General features: G+C 47.1%; 1 protein-coding gene across 1 annotated transcript in view; it reads left to right on the top strand.

Annotated features, from left to right (window-relative positions):
- ITGAM (integrin subunit alpha M) overlaps nucleotides 1–17,963 on the top strand; it is a 36,068-nt gene extending 18,105 nt beyond the window's left edge. Inside the window, exons 13-30 of the mRNA XM_019717285.3 lie at nucleotides 5,855–5,995; nucleotides 6,088–6,297; nucleotides 8,976–9,106; nucleotides 9,200–9,363; nucleotides 11,153–11,307; nucleotides 11,396–11,527; nucleotides 11,693–11,766; nucleotides 11,988–12,129; nucleotides 12,224–12,346; nucleotides 13,176–13,255; nucleotides 14,053–14,136; nucleotides 14,428–14,503; nucleotides 15,331–15,438; nucleotides 15,637–15,720; nucleotides 15,879–15,992; nucleotides 16,075–16,176; nucleotides 16,417–16,527; nucleotides 16,932–17,963. Of these exons, the coding sequence (XP_019572844.3) occupies nucleotides 5,855–5,995; nucleotides 6,088–6,297; nucleotides 8,976–9,106; nucleotides 9,200–9,363; nucleotides 11,153–11,307; nucleotides 11,396–11,527; nucleotides 11,693–11,766; nucleotides 11,988–12,129; nucleotides 12,224–12,346; nucleotides 13,176–13,255; nucleotides 14,053–14,136; nucleotides 14,428–14,503; nucleotides 15,331–15,438; nucleotides 15,637–15,720; nucleotides 15,879–15,992; nucleotides 16,075–16,176; nucleotides 16,417–16,527; nucleotides 16,932–17,003 (2,103 nt within the window). The 3' untranslated portion in view covers nucleotides 17,004–17,963. The remainder of the gene's footprint in view (nucleotides 1–5,854; nucleotides 5,996–6,087; nucleotides 6,298–8,975; nucleotides 9,107–9,199; nucleotides 9,364–11,152; nucleotides 11,308–11,395; nucleotides 11,528–11,692; nucleotides 11,767–11,987; nucleotides 12,130–12,223; nucleotides 12,347–13,175; nucleotides 13,256–14,052; nucleotides 14,137–14,427; nucleotides 14,504–15,330; nucleotides 15,439–15,636; nucleotides 15,721–15,878; nucleotides 15,993–16,074; nucleotides 16,177–16,416; nucleotides 16,528–16,931) is intronic.
- Nucleotides 17,964–18,382: the final 419 nt, after the last annotated feature.

Below are 18,382 nucleotides of genomic sequence, written 5' to 3' on the forward strand. Positions count from 1 at the left end.
GGTGAACTTTCTAAATGAGAAACTATTTATATCAGTCTTGAGTTTAAGACCCTTTGTTGACTACAGACCAATATCCAATAAAGATTTAAAAATCCTCAACCAAATACAGTTGACTCTTGGACAATATAGGTTTAAACTGTGTACGTCCACCTTTTTCCCCCCAATAAATATATCAGAAAAAATTTTGGCGATTTGCAAGAATTTGAAAAAACTCAGATGAACTGCATAGCCAAGAAATAATGAAAAAAAAATTAAGAAAAAGGTGTGTCGTGAATGCATGTAATACGTATAGCGTACAAAATATGTGTTAATTAACTGTTTATGTTATTGGTAAGGCTTCTGGTCAACAGTAGGCTAGTAGTAGTTAAGTTTTTGAGGAGTCAAAAGTTACACATGAATTTCATTTACATGGGGGGTCAAAACTCCAGTGTCGTTCAAGGGTCAATTGTGTTAGCAAATTAAACCCAGCAATCTTTCAAAGGATAATAGTCACAACCAAGTGTGGTTTATCCCAGGAATGCAGGGCTTGTTCAATAACGTTGCCAAAATGAACAAGCTGATGCTGAAGTTCCTATGGAAATACAAAGGACCCAGAATTGCCAAAATAATTTTGAAAGAGAAAAATGAAATTGGAGGACTCACACTTTCCAATTTCAAAACTTACTATTGTTGAGTGAAAAATAATATTGGCTAAGTGTGTTGTCACCAAAAATGATTCATTTGGAGGAGAAAAAGTGTTGCAACCCATTCCCACTGCATGCAGACCTGGCAAGCCTCGTGCACACTCTGGCCTGTGTGCCAAGACTGAGGGGTATTTATAGAAGGGAAAAAGGAAGGGGAAGTAAGAACCGTAGAGCTTTGTTACAAACACAGACTTCTCCCTGCAGGGTTCTCGCGATTATGTAGAGGGCAGGAACTTCCATAAGCCCTCGCTCCTCTCACAGACCCTTCCAACTGATTGTTTGCTTAAAGTTCCAGTTAGTCTTTTTTAAAAAAATAAATCCATATAATTTTATTAAGACAAAAACTGACACTGTGGTGTGACATTTACATTTACATAAAGTTTTCACAGAAACCTAACACATGCCTGAAATGATTTTACAGTGAAGTTCTAGATGCAGGTCTAGATGACGTCAAGACCTGATGGATCTCATGATTCAAGACAGCGTATTGGGTATTAGTTAATTCTTAGGATTATGAAAGCATTTTTGTTTTATTTTTTAAAGATTTTTATTACAATATAGCTAACATACAATATTATATTAGTATCAGGGGTACCCCAGAGTTATTCAATATTAGATACCGAAAGAAGTGATCACCGTAAGCCCAGCACCATCTGACACCGTCCCCGCTGTCACAGTATTACTGACTATATTCCCCATGCTGTTCATTACATCCCCATGACTTATTGTTTTATACCTGGAGATTTGGGCCTCTTATGCCCCTTCACCTTTATCCCCTTTTTAATTTTTCAATTACAGTTGACATTAAATATTATTTTATATTAATTTCAGGTATACAGCATAGTGGTTAGATATTTATATAATTTAAGAAGTGATCCCCTGCCTAGTCTAGTTCCCACCTGGCACAATACATAGTTATTACCATATTATTGACTGTATTCCCTGTGCTTTACTTTACCTCCCCAGGACTATTTTGTAACTACCAATTTGTACTTCTTAATCCCTTCCCCTTTTCCACCCTGCCCCCTAAACCCCTCCCATCTATCACCCCAACAAATCTGGTACCCATCTGACACCGTAGTTATTACAATATTATTGACTATATTCCTTATGCTGTACCCTACATTCCCATGACAACTTTGTAATAATGAATTTGTACTTCTTAATCCCTCCCCCCCCTTTTTTTTACCCACACTCCCAAACCCTCTCCCATCTGGCAACCATCAAAATGTTTTCTGTTATCTGTGAGTTTGTTTCTGTTTTGTTTGTTTATTTTGTTCTTTAGATTCCACATATAAGTGAAATCACATTGCATCTGTCTTTCTCTGTCTGACACACTCCACTCAGCACAGTACCCTCCAGGTCCATCCAAGTCACCACAGATGGCAGGAACCCATTTCCTTCCCTGGCCGAGCAATTTTCCATTGTATATATGTACCACCTCCTCTTTATCCATTTTTCCATCAACGGACACCCAGGCTGCCTCCACATCTTGGTCATTGTAAACAATGCTGCAATGAACATATGGATGCACAGGTCCCCGAAGTACCATTTTGGGTTTCTTCAGATAAACACCTAGAAGTGGAACTACTGGGTCCTTTTTTGTCTCTTGTTATAGTCTGTTTTAAAGTCTATTTGTCTGGTATAAGTATTGCTACCCCAACTTTGTTTGTTTGTTTCCATTTTCATGAAATATCTTTTTCCACCCCTTTGCTTTTAGTCTGCTTGTATCTTTTGATCTGAAGTGAGTCTTATGCAGGCAGCATATGCAAGGGTCTTGTTTTATTATCTATTCAGTCTCCCTATCTTTTGATTGGGGCATTTAATCTATTTACATTGAAAATAATTTTTGATAGAAATGTAGTTATTGCCATATTAATATTCATATTTTGATCTTTTTTTCCTTTTGTCTTAAAGAAGTCCCTCTAAGATTCTTTGTAATACTGGTTTTGTGGTGATGAACTTTAGCTTTTTCTTGTTTGGAAAGCTGTTTTATCTGTCCATCAATTCTAAATGATAGCTATGCTGGGTAGAGTAGTCTTGGTTGTAGGTCCCTAATTTTCGTCACTTTGAATATTACATGCCAATCCCTTCTGGCACTTATGGGAGCTCCCTTACAGGTAACTAACTGCTTTTTTCTTGCTGCTTTTAACATTCTCTCTTTATCTTTAACCTTTGGTACTTTAATTATAATGTGTCTTGGTGTTGGCCTCTTTGGGCTTATCTTGTTTGGGACTCTCTATGCTTCCTGGGCTTGTATATCTATTTTCTTCACCAGGCTAGGGAAGTTTTCAGTCATTATTTCTTCAAATATGTTTTTTCAATTCCTTGCTCTCTCCTCCTTCTGGTGCCCCTATGATGCGAATGTTGGTGCGCTTGATACTGTCACGGAGGCCCCTTAAACTCTCCTCAGTTTTTTGGATTATTTTTTCTTTTGTTGTTCTGGTTGGGTGTTTTCTACTACCTTATCTTCTACATCGCTGGTTGGATCCTCTGCTTCATCTGATCTACTGTTGATTCCCTGTAATATATTCTTCATTTCCATTATTGTATCCTTTATTTCTGACTGGGTCTTTATCATGTTTTCCATCTCCATTTTTATGTTTCTTATCTCTTTGTTGAAGTTCTGCCTGAGGTCACTGAACATCCTTATAACCAGTATTTCAAACTCTGTGTCTGGTAGATTTTTTGTTCTTTTTCGGGAGCTTTGCTTTGTTCTTTTATTTGGGACTTGTTTCTTTGTCTCCCCATTTTGGCTCCCTCTCTGCATTTGTTTCTATGTATTAGATAGAGCTGCTGTGTTTCCTGGTTTTGGTAGGGTGGCCTTCTGTAGTAGGTTTGCTGTAGGACCCAATGTTGCAGTCTCCCTGGTCACCTGAGCCAGGTGCTCTAGCTCTGTCCCGTGTGTGAGTTGTGTGTGCCCTCCTGTTGTAGTTGCTGTTGATTGCTGTTGGCACATCAGTCGGTGGGGTTGACCCTCAGGCTGACTGGCTGTGACTACAGCTAATGAGCTCTGTGGGTCACCCCACAGAGTAGGTATCACTTTTGCAGGGTTCTCGTGTCAGCCAAGTTTGCCCTTTGGATATGTTATCTGTGGAGTTGGTTGGGTGTTGCTCTGGTGTGGTCTGAATCTGGCCACTGGATGTGTTGGTTTTGGGATGGACTCCAGTGCAGGCCAAGGTCACCTACCACTTGTGCTGAGCTTGGAAGTGCTTGGGAGAGGCTGTGCTGCAAACCAGGCTTGCTGCCACTAGTGTCAGGAAGGTGGGCACCACGATGCAAGCTGAGGCCAGCTGCCACTTGTGCTGGGCTTATGGCTGCTTAGTTAAAACTATGTTCCTAGCCAAACTATCTACTGCTATGTCAGGCTTGGGGCCACCTGATGGGTGTTACAATACAAGCTGAGAACGGTTGCCACTTGTGCCAGGCTTGGGGCCAGTTAGCAAGAAGTACAAGACATGTCAGGGCTGCTGCTGCTTGTTTGGGGTTTGCGGACCTTTGAGAGATTTTAGGAAAGTCCATAGCATGAGCTGAAGCAGGCTACTTGTAGGTAGGAGCTGCTGGAAGAGGCTTGGGCTAGGAGGACAAGTTGGGTGGGGTGAGTTCTCAGGGAGTCACTAGGGCATGGTGAGTGGTGTTAGCCAAGTTAATGGAGAGCTCAGATTTGTTGCCTACCTGTGCTGGGCCTGCTGTGTAGGCGGAACTCTCAACAAAGGAACAATGGCACCTGCCAGCACTTCCATCCCTGGAGAGAGTTGCCCCAGCTCTGCCCCTCTAGCCCCTGCCCTGAATTTAGTCAATTTAATTCCTCCTTGTAAGCCCCTGGCACTTTTCGAGCTGCTGCTTCTGTGCTGGAGCTTAGAGTGAATGGGTTTGTTAGTGAGTTAGTCTTGTATGGGCCCTTTAAGAGCAGTGCCTTGGTCTCTAGCAGCCCTTTGCATTTCTCCAGTGCAATCCCCGTGGGTTTTCACAGCCAGCTGTTATGAAGACTCCTATTCTGGGCACTGGTATCTTGAGTTGGGGAGCCTGGTGTGAGGCTGGGATGCCTAACTCCTCGGGGGCGGGGGGGGGGGGCCCTTCACAGCTCAGATATCCCTCCCAATTTTCAATTGCCATGCCATGGGTGTGGGCCCATTCCGAATCTCCACCCCTAGTCTTGATGTAGCTTCTTCTTTATATCCTTAGTTGTAGGATTTCTGTTCAGTAAGTCTTCAGGTGGTTCTCTATGATGGTTGTTCTATAACTTAGTTGTAATTTTAATGGGATCCTGGGAGGTGGCAGACATGGCATTTACCTATTCCGCCATCTTGGACCTTCCCTAAAATTATTTTAAAAAGTAGACATTATTTCTCAATACCACACAAAAAGATTCCCACAGCAATAGTTATTATTATTTTTTAAAGATTTTATTGGGGAACAGGAGCAGGACTTTATTGGGGGAACAGTGTGTACTTCCAGGATTTTTTTTTCCAAGTCAATTGTCGTCCTTTCAATCTTAGTTGTGGAGGGTGCCATTCAGCTTCAAGTTGTTGTCCTTTCAGTCTTAGTTGTGGAGGGCACAGCTCAGCTCCAGGTCCAGTTGCCATTGCTAGTTGCAGGGGGTGCAGCCCACCATCCCTTGCAGGAGTTGAGGAATGGAACTGGCAATCTTGTGGTTGAGAGCCCACTGGCCCATGTGGGAATCAAACCGGCAGCCTTCAGAGTTAGGAGCACGGAGCTCCAACCACCTGAGCCGCCGGGCCAGCCCAATAGTTATTTTTAATACAAGCCAGCTGATTCCTTATTAGCCAGACTTCCAGCTTTGCTTTTTTTTTTTTTTAATCCCTCTAAAGACTTCCAATGTATTGAAATGATATCCTGTCTGCTCTTACAGGCTTTTCTGTCTGTGTTTTTTCATCCATCTTCTTTGCTATCGTAATCGTCTCCCTGGAACACTGATTGGGGTAAATCCTAACCCACTAACCACCAACTCTATTATAGCCTCCTCTCGCTGGTAGCACATTCAAATGAGAATTTATGATGAATTATATAGAGGATCATAACTGGTCCAAGGGTCTTTTCCTAGCAGGCATGATTTTTCTGCATAGGGAGAAGACCCCCACATTCTCCCCCCCCCCCACATTCTTCTTTGGATGGGAAGAGGTATGTGATTTTGGCCTCATCTCTTTCAGATCGGCTCCTACTTCGGGGCCTCCCTCTGCTCCGTGGACGTGGACAGAGATGGCAGCTCCGACCTGGTCCTCATCGGGGCTCCCCATCACTATGAGCCGACTCGGGGGGGGCAGGTGTCTGTGTGTCCCTTGCCCCGGGGGGTGAGTGGCTGATGAGACCTGGCCTGGGTGGGGCTTGGGTGTGGGGTGGAGGGTTGCTTGGGTTAGAGCCTGACACTGGTTTTGTTCTGCAGAGGGCTAAGTGGCAGTGTGACGTCATTCTCCGTGGGGAGCAAGGCCACCCTTGGGGCCGCTTTGGGGCAGCCCTGACAGTGCTGGGGGACGTGAATGGGGACAGGCTGATGGATGTGGCCATCGGGGCCCCGGGAGAGCAGGAGAACCAGGGTGCTGTCTACCTGTTCCATGGAACGTCTAGACTGGGCATCAGCCCCTCTCACAGCCAGGTAGGCCCATGACAATATCCTCTTTGCTGATCTGTCCCTTTCTAATTCAATGTTCCCCCAGCTGCCAGATTAGTTCTCCCGTTGCTTCTTTTCAGAACCTGTAAAAGTAATAGCACACTTCATAGAAACCTCAGACTCGTCAATGTTAGGTTGATTCTTACCACAGCTACAGGGAGTGCATGAGGGCACCAGCACCCACAGTGTACAAACGAGGAGATTAATGCTGAGAGGTGGTAAATGGTAAGCTGGAAGCGTTGGATATAGGCATTCCTTTCTACTGAATCTCAGTTTTGGTGGGTAACCAGTCGTCCTGGTCTGCCTAGATCTGTCCCGGTTTTAGCACAGAATGTCTCCCCTTTCAGGAAACCCATATAGTGGGTCACCCCACCAGGACTGCATGCTTCATGGGGCTTGTGATTTGTGCAGTCACACAAGGCCCCTCTCTGAGCAAATTTAGAAAATTTTCAAATTTACAAGCAAAGTTTAAAGAATTTACAGTGAATATCCATATATTTACCATGTTTCCCAAAAATAAGACCTAGCCAGACCATCAGCTCTAATGTGTCTTTTGGAGCAAAAATTAGTATAAGACCCAGTCTTGTTTTATTATAAGACTGGCTATGATATGATATGATATGATATGATATAATGTAATATATATATATATATATATATATATATATATATATATATAATTAATACAATATATATAATATAATGTCATATAGGGTCTTATATTAATTTTTGCTCCAAAAGACGCATTAGAGCTGATGGTCCAGCTGGGTCTTATTTTCAGGGAAACACGGTACAACCTAGAATCTACAATTAACATTCTACTAAATGTACTTGACCACACATCCATTGTTTTCCTACAGTCCATCTTATTTAATTAATGCATTTCAGTATTAAGTTGCAATATTAGTCCACTTCACTGGTAAATACTTCAGCCTGTATATCATTAACTAGAATTCAGTATTTGCTTACTGTTATTTTTAAGATAAAATTTACAAACAGGAAGCACAAATCTTTAGCCATTCAATGACTTTTGACAAATGCATACACCTGTGTAACCCACCCTCCTATCAAGATACAGAATATCATCACTCTTGAAAGTTCTCTCCTGTCCCTTCCCAGTAATTTCTGACCCTATTCCATCCCAGAAGAAACAACTGTTCTGATTATTTTCCACCACAGGTTAGTTTTGCCCATTCTAGAACTTCATATAAACGGAATCATACATTATGTGGGCCCCAATATTATTTACAGGCTCTTTCGTTGTAGCCAGAGCTAAGAGTCACTGCCTTACCCATTTCTCTCTGTGTCATGGAGCCTCTGTTCACAACTGTGTGAATATAATAATAATGCCTCTTTTCATTTGGTGTCTGTTGCTTCTCTGTGTAAATTGGGTTTGAAGGCTCTGGTTTTACTTTATTTTTATTACAAAAGCCTTACATGCTTGTACAAAATTATAAATCTAAAGTAAACAGTGAAAGCCCTACTTCCCTCCCCTTCCCGGCATCATAACTCACCACACACACAAAAAAACAAGGATCAAGGAAGATAATTTACGTGTCCACACACACGCACGCATGCACACAAGCCCCACAGTCTTTGGAGCTGAAAACAAATGCAAAAAGGATCATGCTATCCTATTGTTCTACTTTTTGCATTTCCCCCTTATGATTGGAGCAGGGGTACTCAGTATTTGGACAAGCAAACAGGCTGTGGATCTCTCAACTACCACATTACACATAATTTCAAAACAAAACTTCCTCCCAACAAAGCACAGACAATTTTTCTCAAAAAAATTTGAGGTACAGTGTACATGCAGTAAACTTACAAATCTTAAATGATGAATTTTCACATATCTGTCGAACCCAAGCAAGCACCACCTAGATTAAGATATAACAGATTTCCAGCCTCCCATGCTTCCTTTCAGTTGACAAAATCGCTTAAAAAATTGTGGTAAAATATACATGACATAAAATTCACCATCTTAACCATTTTAAAGTATACAGTTTAGTGGCATTACGTGCATGACAAAAACACTTTTAAATGTTCTTTTTAATTTATTTGGCTATTATTCTTTTAGTGTTACTTTTGCACATAGATTAGATAGTCAAAATCATTCTTTAGGACTCATGAAAAACAACAATTTCCGCACCCACACTGTGATTTCCTCTTTATTTCCCCTTCTCTTGAGGAAACAACCTTTAGCTCACTATACTTCCCAATGACATGATTATTTTGCTGCTGCTTGATTTTTGTTTTAGCTTTGACTTTCCACTATGGAAGGTGAGGATTGAGCTCTTTCAGACCCCTCCTCACATATTCACATGCCTTCTACCCCTCCCCCACTCCTTGTATTTATATGATAATTTTGGTTAGTTATCCTGACCATGTAAATGAGATTCTGCTGAGTCAAGTAGTATACTATGTCACTTCTTTCCTGCAAAACTATTTGTTTTCACTCAACAGCCCAGGTACTTAATGGAAACTTTGGGTGTCATCTCAAGACTGTGGTCTAAAGCTGAATAGTTGCCCTAATTCCTTGAGAAGCTGTGGGAGAGGAGACTTGAATAGTGTCTAGACAATCTTTCCTTGGGTCACCCTGGGCAACTGAGTCACACGTTTCCCTACTCTTTCCCACTCCCTGTCTCCCTCTTTTCTACTCTCAGCGGATTGCAGGCTCCCAGCTCTCCCCCAGGCTCCAGTATTTCGGTCAGTCTCTGAGTGGGGGCCAGGACCTCACAATGGATGGACTGGTGGACCTGGCCGTGGGGGCCCAGGGTCACGCACTGCTGCTCAGGTGAGAACCTCTCTTGGAACACACCAGGCATCTTCCCTTTAAGGAGCAGCTTTGTTGTCTGAACACCCTGATGGCCCTCTGGTATCCCTCCAGGTCCCAGCCTGTGCTGAGGGTTGACGTGACCATGGAGTTCACCCCCAGGGAATTGGCCAGGAAGGTGTTTGAGTGTCATGAACATGTGGTGAAAGGCCAGCCTGCTGGAGAGGTCAGAGTCTGCCTCCGTATTCACAAGAGCACACGGGACCGGCTGCAAGAAGGTGAGGCTGGGGGTACGTCTCAACAGGTTAAATGAGACTGTGGACATTGAAGGGAGGCCCAGCCTTCTCAGCCTTCTTGGCAGTCTAGAGCAAAGTTCTCACAGGTTTTGACAGCCTTCTCCAAGGTTGGCTGGAGTAAGCATGTGATTCCCTTGCTGACGTCCAGCAAACCCTGTCAAAGAAATGAGCTTGTGGCACTCTCTGACTCTCTGAGTTCTCCAGATAAAAAAGGGCACCATACCTGTGAATTAATCGGGAGTTGTTGTTTTTTTTAACTGAGCGATAACTTATTTAAAGGGGAGGTTGTGTTGATGCAGCTAAACACAAATTCACAGAACATTCAGACATGCATTTTATTACAACTCACTTGACTTCTTCCCTTGTTTCTACTTTTAAAGAGTGGCATTGTGCTCGGGGTTGGGGAATAGTAGTGGTGGTACTTGAGAAAAATAGGGGAGGTCATAAAATTAGTTTGCTACTGTGTTTCCCCCAAAATAAGACCTAGTCGGACAATCAGCTCTAAAAATGCGTCTTTTGGAGCACAAATTAATATAAGACCCGGTATTATATTATATTATACCCAGTCTTATAGTAAAATAAAGACTGGGTCTTATATTAATTTTTGCTCCAAAAGATGCACTAGATCTGATTGTCCGGCTAGGTCTTAATTTTCGGGGAAACATGGTAGTAGTAATCTTACTGGGCTGAGGAGACTGCTGTCAGAGTTTGGGGCAGCCAGCATGGCTAGGAATGAGAGCAAATTCTTGGAGAGTAGAAGATTGCAGAGAAAATTCCCCAAGATCTACATAGAAATTCCTCTCAAGTCATTGGCTGACTCTTAAGCCATGTGTGTGTAGGTCAATTCTCCAAGGAACTCAGTAGAAGACAGAAACTGGAGAACTAAAGAGCTGAGCAGAAATTCCGTAGCTTCCCAGTCCTGGGGAAACAGAGATTTGGGAGAGGCCTTGGCAAACAACTTGGTCTTTCTATTGGGACATTGTCCATTGAGTCTAGCAACCAAGAGAAACAATAGACAATAGAAATAGACCCACATGTGATTCAGAAATTAGAGGAATTAGAGGTAATAATAACTTCAATTAATATCTTCCTAAAAATAGGAAATGATGGAGAACTTCAGAGAAGACTTGAAATCCAAACATGTAATTGGAATTCCAAAAGGGGGAGAGGGAGAGAGAGAGAGACAGGCAGAGAGAGAGACAGAGAGATAGAGACACAGAAAGAGAAACAGAGAGAGACAGAAAGAGAATAAGAAAGAAGCAACAATTAAAGAAATAGTGTTGAAGAGTTTTCTAAAATTGATGAAAGACATCAAGATTCTCTAGCAAATCAAAGCAGGGTAGACACAAAGGAAACCATACCATGGCACTTTAAACTAGTGTGTACAACATTATACATTGTACCATGCTAAGGCACAAATTGCTGAAGACCAAAGACAAAGAAAAAAAGTTAAAAGAAGCCAGAAAAATATACTTAATTTTCTAGTATGTAACAGAATAGCTACTACCATTTATTGAATGAACACTTATTATGTGGCAGGCACTGTGCTAAATACTTTATAGACACTATTTCATTTCATTTTCATCACGGGGTAGGTACAATTATTGTCCTCGACTTAAAAATAAGGAATTGAGACTCAAAGAGGTCAAATATCATGCCCAAAGTCATACACCTGGGGAGAAGAGCTGGGCTGCAAACTCCGGCCTGTAAACTCCGGCCTGTTTGACTCTGAAGCCAGGCTCCTTCTCACTCTGATGCCCCGCCCCCTCAGGAGAAATCCAGACCATTGTCACCTACGACCTGGCTCTGGACCCAAGTCGCTCTCATCCCCGGGCCATCTTTGATGAGACAAAGAACCGCACATGTGGACGGACACAGGCCTTGAGCCTGAAACAGAAATGTGAGACCCTGAAGCTACAGTTACCGGTGAGCAGGGGGTAACCACACTTCTGGCTCCTCCAAGCATGGAGTGGGGGGCACTTGGGAAGCTGAGGAAGCCCCCATCTTCTCTCAGGATTGTGTCGAGGACTCCGTAACTCCGATCGTCCTGCGCCTCAACTTCTCTCTGGTGGGGCAGCCTTCACCCTCTTTCGGGAACCTCCGGCCAGTGCTGGCTGAGGATGCTCAGAGACTCTTCACGGCCCTGGTGAGTCCTGGAGTTGGGACATGGAAGGGACCAGAGGCCCAGATTGTGGATGCCCATTTGATTTCATTTCAAAGAACGTTATTTCAATATTTTATTTTATTGTTTCGTTTCACACCATTTCATTATTTCCTCTCATTTCATTTCGTTATATTCTATGTTTTGCAGTTACCATTTGAGAAGAACTGTGGTAATGACACCATCTGCCAGGATAACCTCAGTGTCACCTTCAGTTTCATGAGGCGAGTTTCTTCTCATCATTGCCACCTCCAGGCCTCCACCGAGACCCGGTGCTCTGCTCTCCTCTCGGCCCCTGAAGGAGCCTGGCTGATCAGCTGCTCTGGAGCTGTTTGTGGGCTGCCCCCTCCACTGTCGTCTCTCTCCAACACCTGTGCCTGCTTCCCACCAGAGCACGCTTGCACAGGGAGCCCTCAGACTCTCACCTGGCTTGTTCCTCCCACAGCCTGGACACACTGGTGGTGGGCGGTCCCCGAGACTTGAACGTGATGCTGACTGTGAGGAACGAGGGCGAGGAGTCCTACAGCACCCACCTCACCTTCTTCTACCCACCTGGCTTGTCCTATCGGACGGTGTCCAGGGTCCAGGTAGGCAATCTTTCATAGGCTCCGTCTGACTTTGCTTTCCTGGTCCCCAGGGCGGGTGGGTGACATCACACCCTTTGTCTCCCTTGCCTTCCAGAACCAGCCTGCATGGCGGTCCTGGCATGTGACCTGTGTGTCTGACGCCTCCAGCAAAGGACCCGGAACCTTGCAGAGCAGCAGATGCAACATAAACCACCCCATCTTCCCAGGCAACTCAGAGGTCAGGCCGTGGGCACCCCCCACCTTTTCTCCTCTGTCTTCTGAGTTCTTCTCTATGTCTCTTTTCTTAAAGTAGAGGTTCTGTTTCAGAGAAACAGCTTTATTGAGATATAATTCCTATACCACACAATTCAGCCATTTAAAGTATGCAGTGGCCCTTCGGCTGTTCACAGGGTTATTTATCTGTCACCAGGATCAATGTTAGAGGATTTTATCACCCCCAGAAGTGACCCTGCTCTCCTTAGCCTCCGGCTCCAGTCCCCCTGTGTCTTCCAGCCCTGGGAAACCACCAGCCACTTCTGTCTCTAGGTTTACCTATTCTGGACATTTCCTACAAATGGAATCATGTGACGCGTGGTCCTTTGTGTCTTGCTGCCATCACTTGGCATCATGTTTTCAAGGGTCACCCGTGTTGTAGCCCATTTCAGCGCTTCACTCCCTTTGTTTTTCTTTATAAATTTTATTGGGGGATGTTGGGGAGCAGTGTGTTTCTCCAGGGCCCATCAGCTCCAAGTCAAGTCATTGTCCTTCAATCTAGTTGTGGAGGCCGTAAGCTCAGCTCCAAGTCCAGTAGCCGTTTTCAATCTTTGGTTGCAGGGGGCACAGTTCACTACCCCATGTGGGAATCGAACCAACAACCCTGTTGCTCAGAGCTCGCGCTCTAACGAACTGGGCCATCCTGCTGCCCCCGCTTCACCCCTTTTTATGGCTAAATAATATTCTGTGGTGTGGCGGCATCACATTTTATTTATCCATTCTTCAGTTAATGAACATTTGGGTTATTTCTTCTCTCCTGTTCTTGGCACCATCTCTCCTTTCTCCAAATGCAGGTCACCTTTAATATCACACTGGACGTGGAATCTAATGCTTTCTTTGGAAACAGAGCACTTTTCAAGGCCAATGTGACTAGGTAGGCTGTGTCTGGCCTCCCACAAGCATCTCCCCCTTTGGGACATCAACCCTATGCCGAAGGTTGCCCTCTCCCCACTGGTTTTCCCTTCAGCTCATTCATTGATTCATTCAACAAACACTGAATGAGCACCTACCATCTGCCAGACATTGTGCCTAGTGCTGGTGGGAAAGGGTGGACAAGATAGCCGAGGTTACTGCCCTCGCAGAGGTGACAATCTAGTGGCAGGGACAGACAGGAAAGCTGGCGATGACAAGACTGTATGAAATGAACTATGTCCTGTGTTCTCGGGACCTTGGTGTCCAGAGAAGATTCCTGAAAGAATGTTTAGGCTGTGAGTTAGCCAAGCAAAGGCATACAGTGAGGGTGGGCATGACGACAGAAGGAAAGAAGAGTGTACCCAGCAAAACCTCAGGACTGGGAAGGGCAGGCTGCACTGCAGTGTGGCCTGAGTACATGATGTGGGATTTAGGGAGCTGGTTAGATCCCGGCAGTGCCATCAAATGATTGATGGGTGCCCTTAGGAAATTTGCAGTGTAACCTGGGGGGTGACATGATGACCATGATCACATTTGCATGCGGGAGGGCTGGGGGTGGGATGGGGGCAGTTTGGAATTCAGGGACCAGTGAGAAGAAAGTGTCACAGACATCCAGGTGAGAAGGGAGCGGCCTGAGCTAGGCAGAGGCAGGGGCAGAGAACCGTTGCATTTAGGATGCAAAGAGAACCCAACTTGGGGCTGGTTGGAGGTGGGGGGTGCGGCAAGGGGAGAAGGAAAGAGCGCTCTGTTTCCCTTCAGTGAAAACAACGTACCCAGGACCAATAAAATGGAGTTCCAGCTGGAGCTGCCTGTGAAATATGCCGTCTACATGGTGGTCACCAGGTACTGGCTTCTGGGGCTTGACCTGCGCCTGTGCCCCTGGGCTGGACGCAGCCCATCGTGTGCCTGCGTGTGTGTCTGAGGCTGTACCTGCAGGGGTGCATGCGTACATGTGTGTGAGGCCAAACCAGCACACACATCGCCCCTGCACCCCACCCTGCGTGCACCCTCTGAGGGCTGCTGGCCCCTCTGCCTGCTCACCCCCCACACACACACACACGCAGCCTGAGACACCCCTCCCAGGATGCCCCTGATGTCCTGTCACCTCCTGCCCCTTCTTCTTTCTATCTTTAGCCAGGAGGCCTCCACCAGATACCTCAACTTCTCAGCTTCCGAGAAGACCCAGCACGTTATAACGCATCAGTATCAGGTGCGGAGCTGGGGAGTTGGGCGGGGAGATGCGTGTGCGGGGGGTGCAGAGACTGATGGGAAATACGTGTCAGGTGCCCAGTGGTGCCAGGCCCTGTTGCAAGCGTGCTCTCAGTGCAGGCGCGCGTGTGCACACACACGCCTGCAGTCGCCCCTCGGCATCCGGGGGACTGGTTCTGGGACCCCAACAACCGAAAGCCGTGATGCTCACGTGCCTTATACAAAATGGCACAGGATCAGCATGTCACCTATGCTCACCGTCCTGTGGACGCAAAGGCGTCTCTCCGTTACTTAGAATCCCTAATGGGATGCACATGTCATGTAAGCAGTTGTCACACTGTATTGTTTGGGGGCGAATGACAAGAAAACGTCTATACCTGTGAGGCGACCACCGGAGGCCTAACTACACAGCACACGTCAGCAACAAGGGAACAGTTTTTTCCGGATGTTTCCGATCCAGGGTTGCTTGACCCGGAGGATGCAGGGCCCGGGGATACACAGGGCCGGCTGTCCACGCACGTACACAGTTCACGCATTTCACCTTCATAGTGGCCATGATGGAGGCGCTATCGCGTCCCCATGTAAGATGGAGAAACGAGCTCCGAGAGCTTAACAAACACGCGCGGCCTCACCAGGAAGCTGCGGACAAGCCGCCCGTGAGCGTGTTTAAACCACCACACTTGCTCCCTCCCCGGCAGCGTCGTGTGGCAGGCAGGGCACTGGGCCTGTGCAACCCTCCGGTGCTGGGCTGTCAGGACGGTGGGGGGGTGGGGTGAGCTGCTGGGGACAGATGGACAGAGCCCTGACACCCCAACACACGCCTTGCAGTTCAACAACCTGGGGCAGAGGGCCCTCCCCATCAGTGTGGTCTTCTGGGTTCCCATCCAGCTCAACCAGGTGGCCGTATGGGACGATCCCCAGGTCACCTTTTCCCAGGTAAGCCCCACAGGTCCTGAGGAGTGGGCCCAACTCCTCCCTCCAGAGCCCTGGTCTTTCCTCAAGTCTCAGATTCCTCTGTTGGATTCTGGAGCCTTTGTGACCTAGGCCTTGTCTGGACCTAGGCCACCTCATGCTTGGGGGGGGACCCGGGAGCCCTCGTTTGTCGCTCTCATCACCGTGTCTCCCTTTCCTCAGAACCTCTCCAGTACCTGCCGTACAGAGAAGAGAGCCCCCCCCCACTCTGACTTCCTGGCTAAGCTTAAGAAGTCCCCAGTGCTGGTGAGAATAAGCCCCAGCCTGGCTCTGGGGCTACATGTGCACGTGCCATGTTCCCTCGCTGCGGCCCAACACGTCTCTCAGCTGAGTGGGCTGGGTTCAAGCAGCGTTTGCTGCATCCAGCTTTCCTAGTGGCCTGTCCTTTCTCCTCCCTCTCCCAGAACTGCTCCATTGCTGTCTGTCAGAGAATCCAGTGTGATCTCCTGTCCTTTGAGAGCCAGGAAGAATTCAATGTCACCCTCAAAAGCAACCTCTCCTTTGACTGGTACATCAAAGTATGTGGGGTTCTGAGGCTCAGCCAGGCCGGACATGGTGCTGGGGGGCCAGGCGCCAGATCCCACCCTCTGTCTCCCACAGACTCCACATGGCTACCTTCAGGTTGAGAGCACAGCAGAGATCTTGTTCGATGACACGATGTTTGCCCTGCTTCCAGGACAGGAGGCATTTGTGAGGGCCCAGGTATCTGTCTTGGGCACAGAGGGACTATTGGAAGGAGGAGGGGAGGTTGGGATTGTGTAGATCTCTGGGTGGCGGGGAGAGAGAGAGAGACAGAGGTGGGGAGCAGGAGGGACGCATGAGGGCTGGGTTGAGGAGCATAGGGAGGGCTTGGTTACTGGGTTTGGGACCTGCACAAAGTCGGGCTGGGGACCCCCCAGGAATCCAGTCTGTCTCCCCTGACACGCCCCTTCCCTGTCCCAGACAGAGACCAAGGTGGAGCCACATGAAATGCCCAACCCGGTGCCCCTTATCGTGGGCAGCTCCGTGGGGGGTCTGGTGCTGTTGGCCCTCATCACCGCTGGCCTGTACAAGGTGCGTCCTCAAGGCCCCTTCCTGCCGCTCCCATCCATCCTCCCTACTTTGTTTGACTCCCAGCAGTGCTGCTGGCTGTGTGACCTTTGGTAGGTAACAAGTACCAATTTCTTCAGCATTAAGATAAGAATATAAATGCCCATTCTGTGACGGCAACTGAGTTAAGATGTGGGAGCCCACAGAGTGACCACGTGTGAGGAGTCGTTTCCTTCTCCTTCCTACATTTTATCTTTCTTTCCTGCCCCGGTGTCAATGCCGTCTCCCTCCCTGCCCACTTCTCCCGGGTCCCTTCTAACCCTGTCACGTTACACGTCTTGGACCCTCTGTGTCCCCTCCTGGTCTGCACGGCCAACTCCCAGTGCCCTGGCTTCGGTGGCCCTTACTCCTCTGTCTCTGCCCCACAGCTCGGTTTCTTCAAACGGCAATACAAAGACATGATGGGCGAAGCTGGTCCCGAAGCTGCCCCGTCGCAGTAACAGCTCCTGTCTGCGAGTAGCCTCCCCCAAAGCAAGCAGGACCTGGGTTAGGCCGACGTGCAGGCTGCTGGACAGACACGTCCCTCAGGAGGCTGGACAGTGACGTCACACTCAGGAAAAACTTGCTTAGGTTTCCGTTTCCATTCCTGTGTGTGCACATGTGAACGTGCGTGTGTGTATGTGGCTGCGTGTGTGAGGCAGATGGCTCCTGCGTGCGGAGGTGCCTTCAGCACGCTCGCTCAGGCACAAGGGGGTTACCTAGGCTTCCTCGGGGCAGACGTGCTGGTAGCGCTTGTGGGTGAGCCCAATGGGAGGGCGTTAGACCCCTTCCCCGCAGCAGGAAGGGCGACCTCCCTCCATGGGTCAGCGTGCGGCCTGCAGGGGCCTGGCAGCTGGGCAACCCCACCCGGAGAAGCCCTGCGAGAGCCAGGGTCTGGTTAGCCAGGGAGCCTGTCCCAACCCTAGAACTGAGTATGTCTAGTGAGCAATGACACACCGCCTTCTATCTACTCGTTTATTTATTAGTTTAATATTTGTTTTATTTGTTTGAATTGATTAACCTGTCCATAGTACAGAAATCAAAAGATGTGGAGGGTGTGGGGTGAAAAGTGTTCCTTCCTTCCTGGTCCCCCAACCATTCAAGTCGCTCCTGGCAGGCAGTCAAGGCTACGTGTTTCAGGGTTTCTTTCACAAAGACTCTAGGTGTGCGCGCGCACACACACACGCACGCACGTGTGAGCGCTGTTTACACAGAGGATAGCATACATTACTTATACTGTTCTGCATCTTGCTTTTTCCATTACTGTAGCTCAGACATTGCTTCGTATAAGACATAAGGGCTTATGCTTTTGTACAGCTCAATGGTATTCCATCATGTGGGGGAATCACAATGTGTTTAACTAGTATCCTTTTGATATATTATTTCTAATTGCTCATGATTAAAACAATTGTGAATCCATAGTGAGTATGTCATTTTGCATGTGTAAGGATAGTTTGTAGGATGTATTTTCAGAAGTTTGGGTTCTCCCAGAAGCAAACCCAAGATAAGAATTTGAATGGAAGAAGTTTATTTAAGAGTGGCCCCAGGAAATACCAGTAGGGAGAGACATGAACTGGGGAAGGGGAGGCAGCCAGTGAAGGGTGTTATCAAAAGAAGCACCACTGTGAGCCCTGGAGCAAAACCCCACTGGGGGCTTCTGGGAGAAAGGAGTGTACACACATCAGCTCCACACAGTTCCAGGCTGAGGGCTGCTGGGGCTGGGGTCGGGGTGGGGGAGCATGCATTCCCTGGCACTTCCAGCCTGCTTTGAATGTGGGCACAGTGGGTTCTCGTGGCTGGAGAAAAGGATGCATGTGCTGCCAGTTGGAAGTCTAACGGG

The sequence above is a fragment of the Rhinolophus sinicus genome, chromosome 10, assembly GCF_057876585.1.
Source record: "Rhinolophus sinicus isolate RSI-liver-muscle chromosome 10, RSI-T2T, whole genome shotgun sequence".
NCBI classification, from domain to species: domain Eukaryota; kingdom Metazoa; phylum Chordata; class Mammalia; order Chiroptera; family Rhinolophidae; genus Rhinolophus; species Rhinolophus sinicus.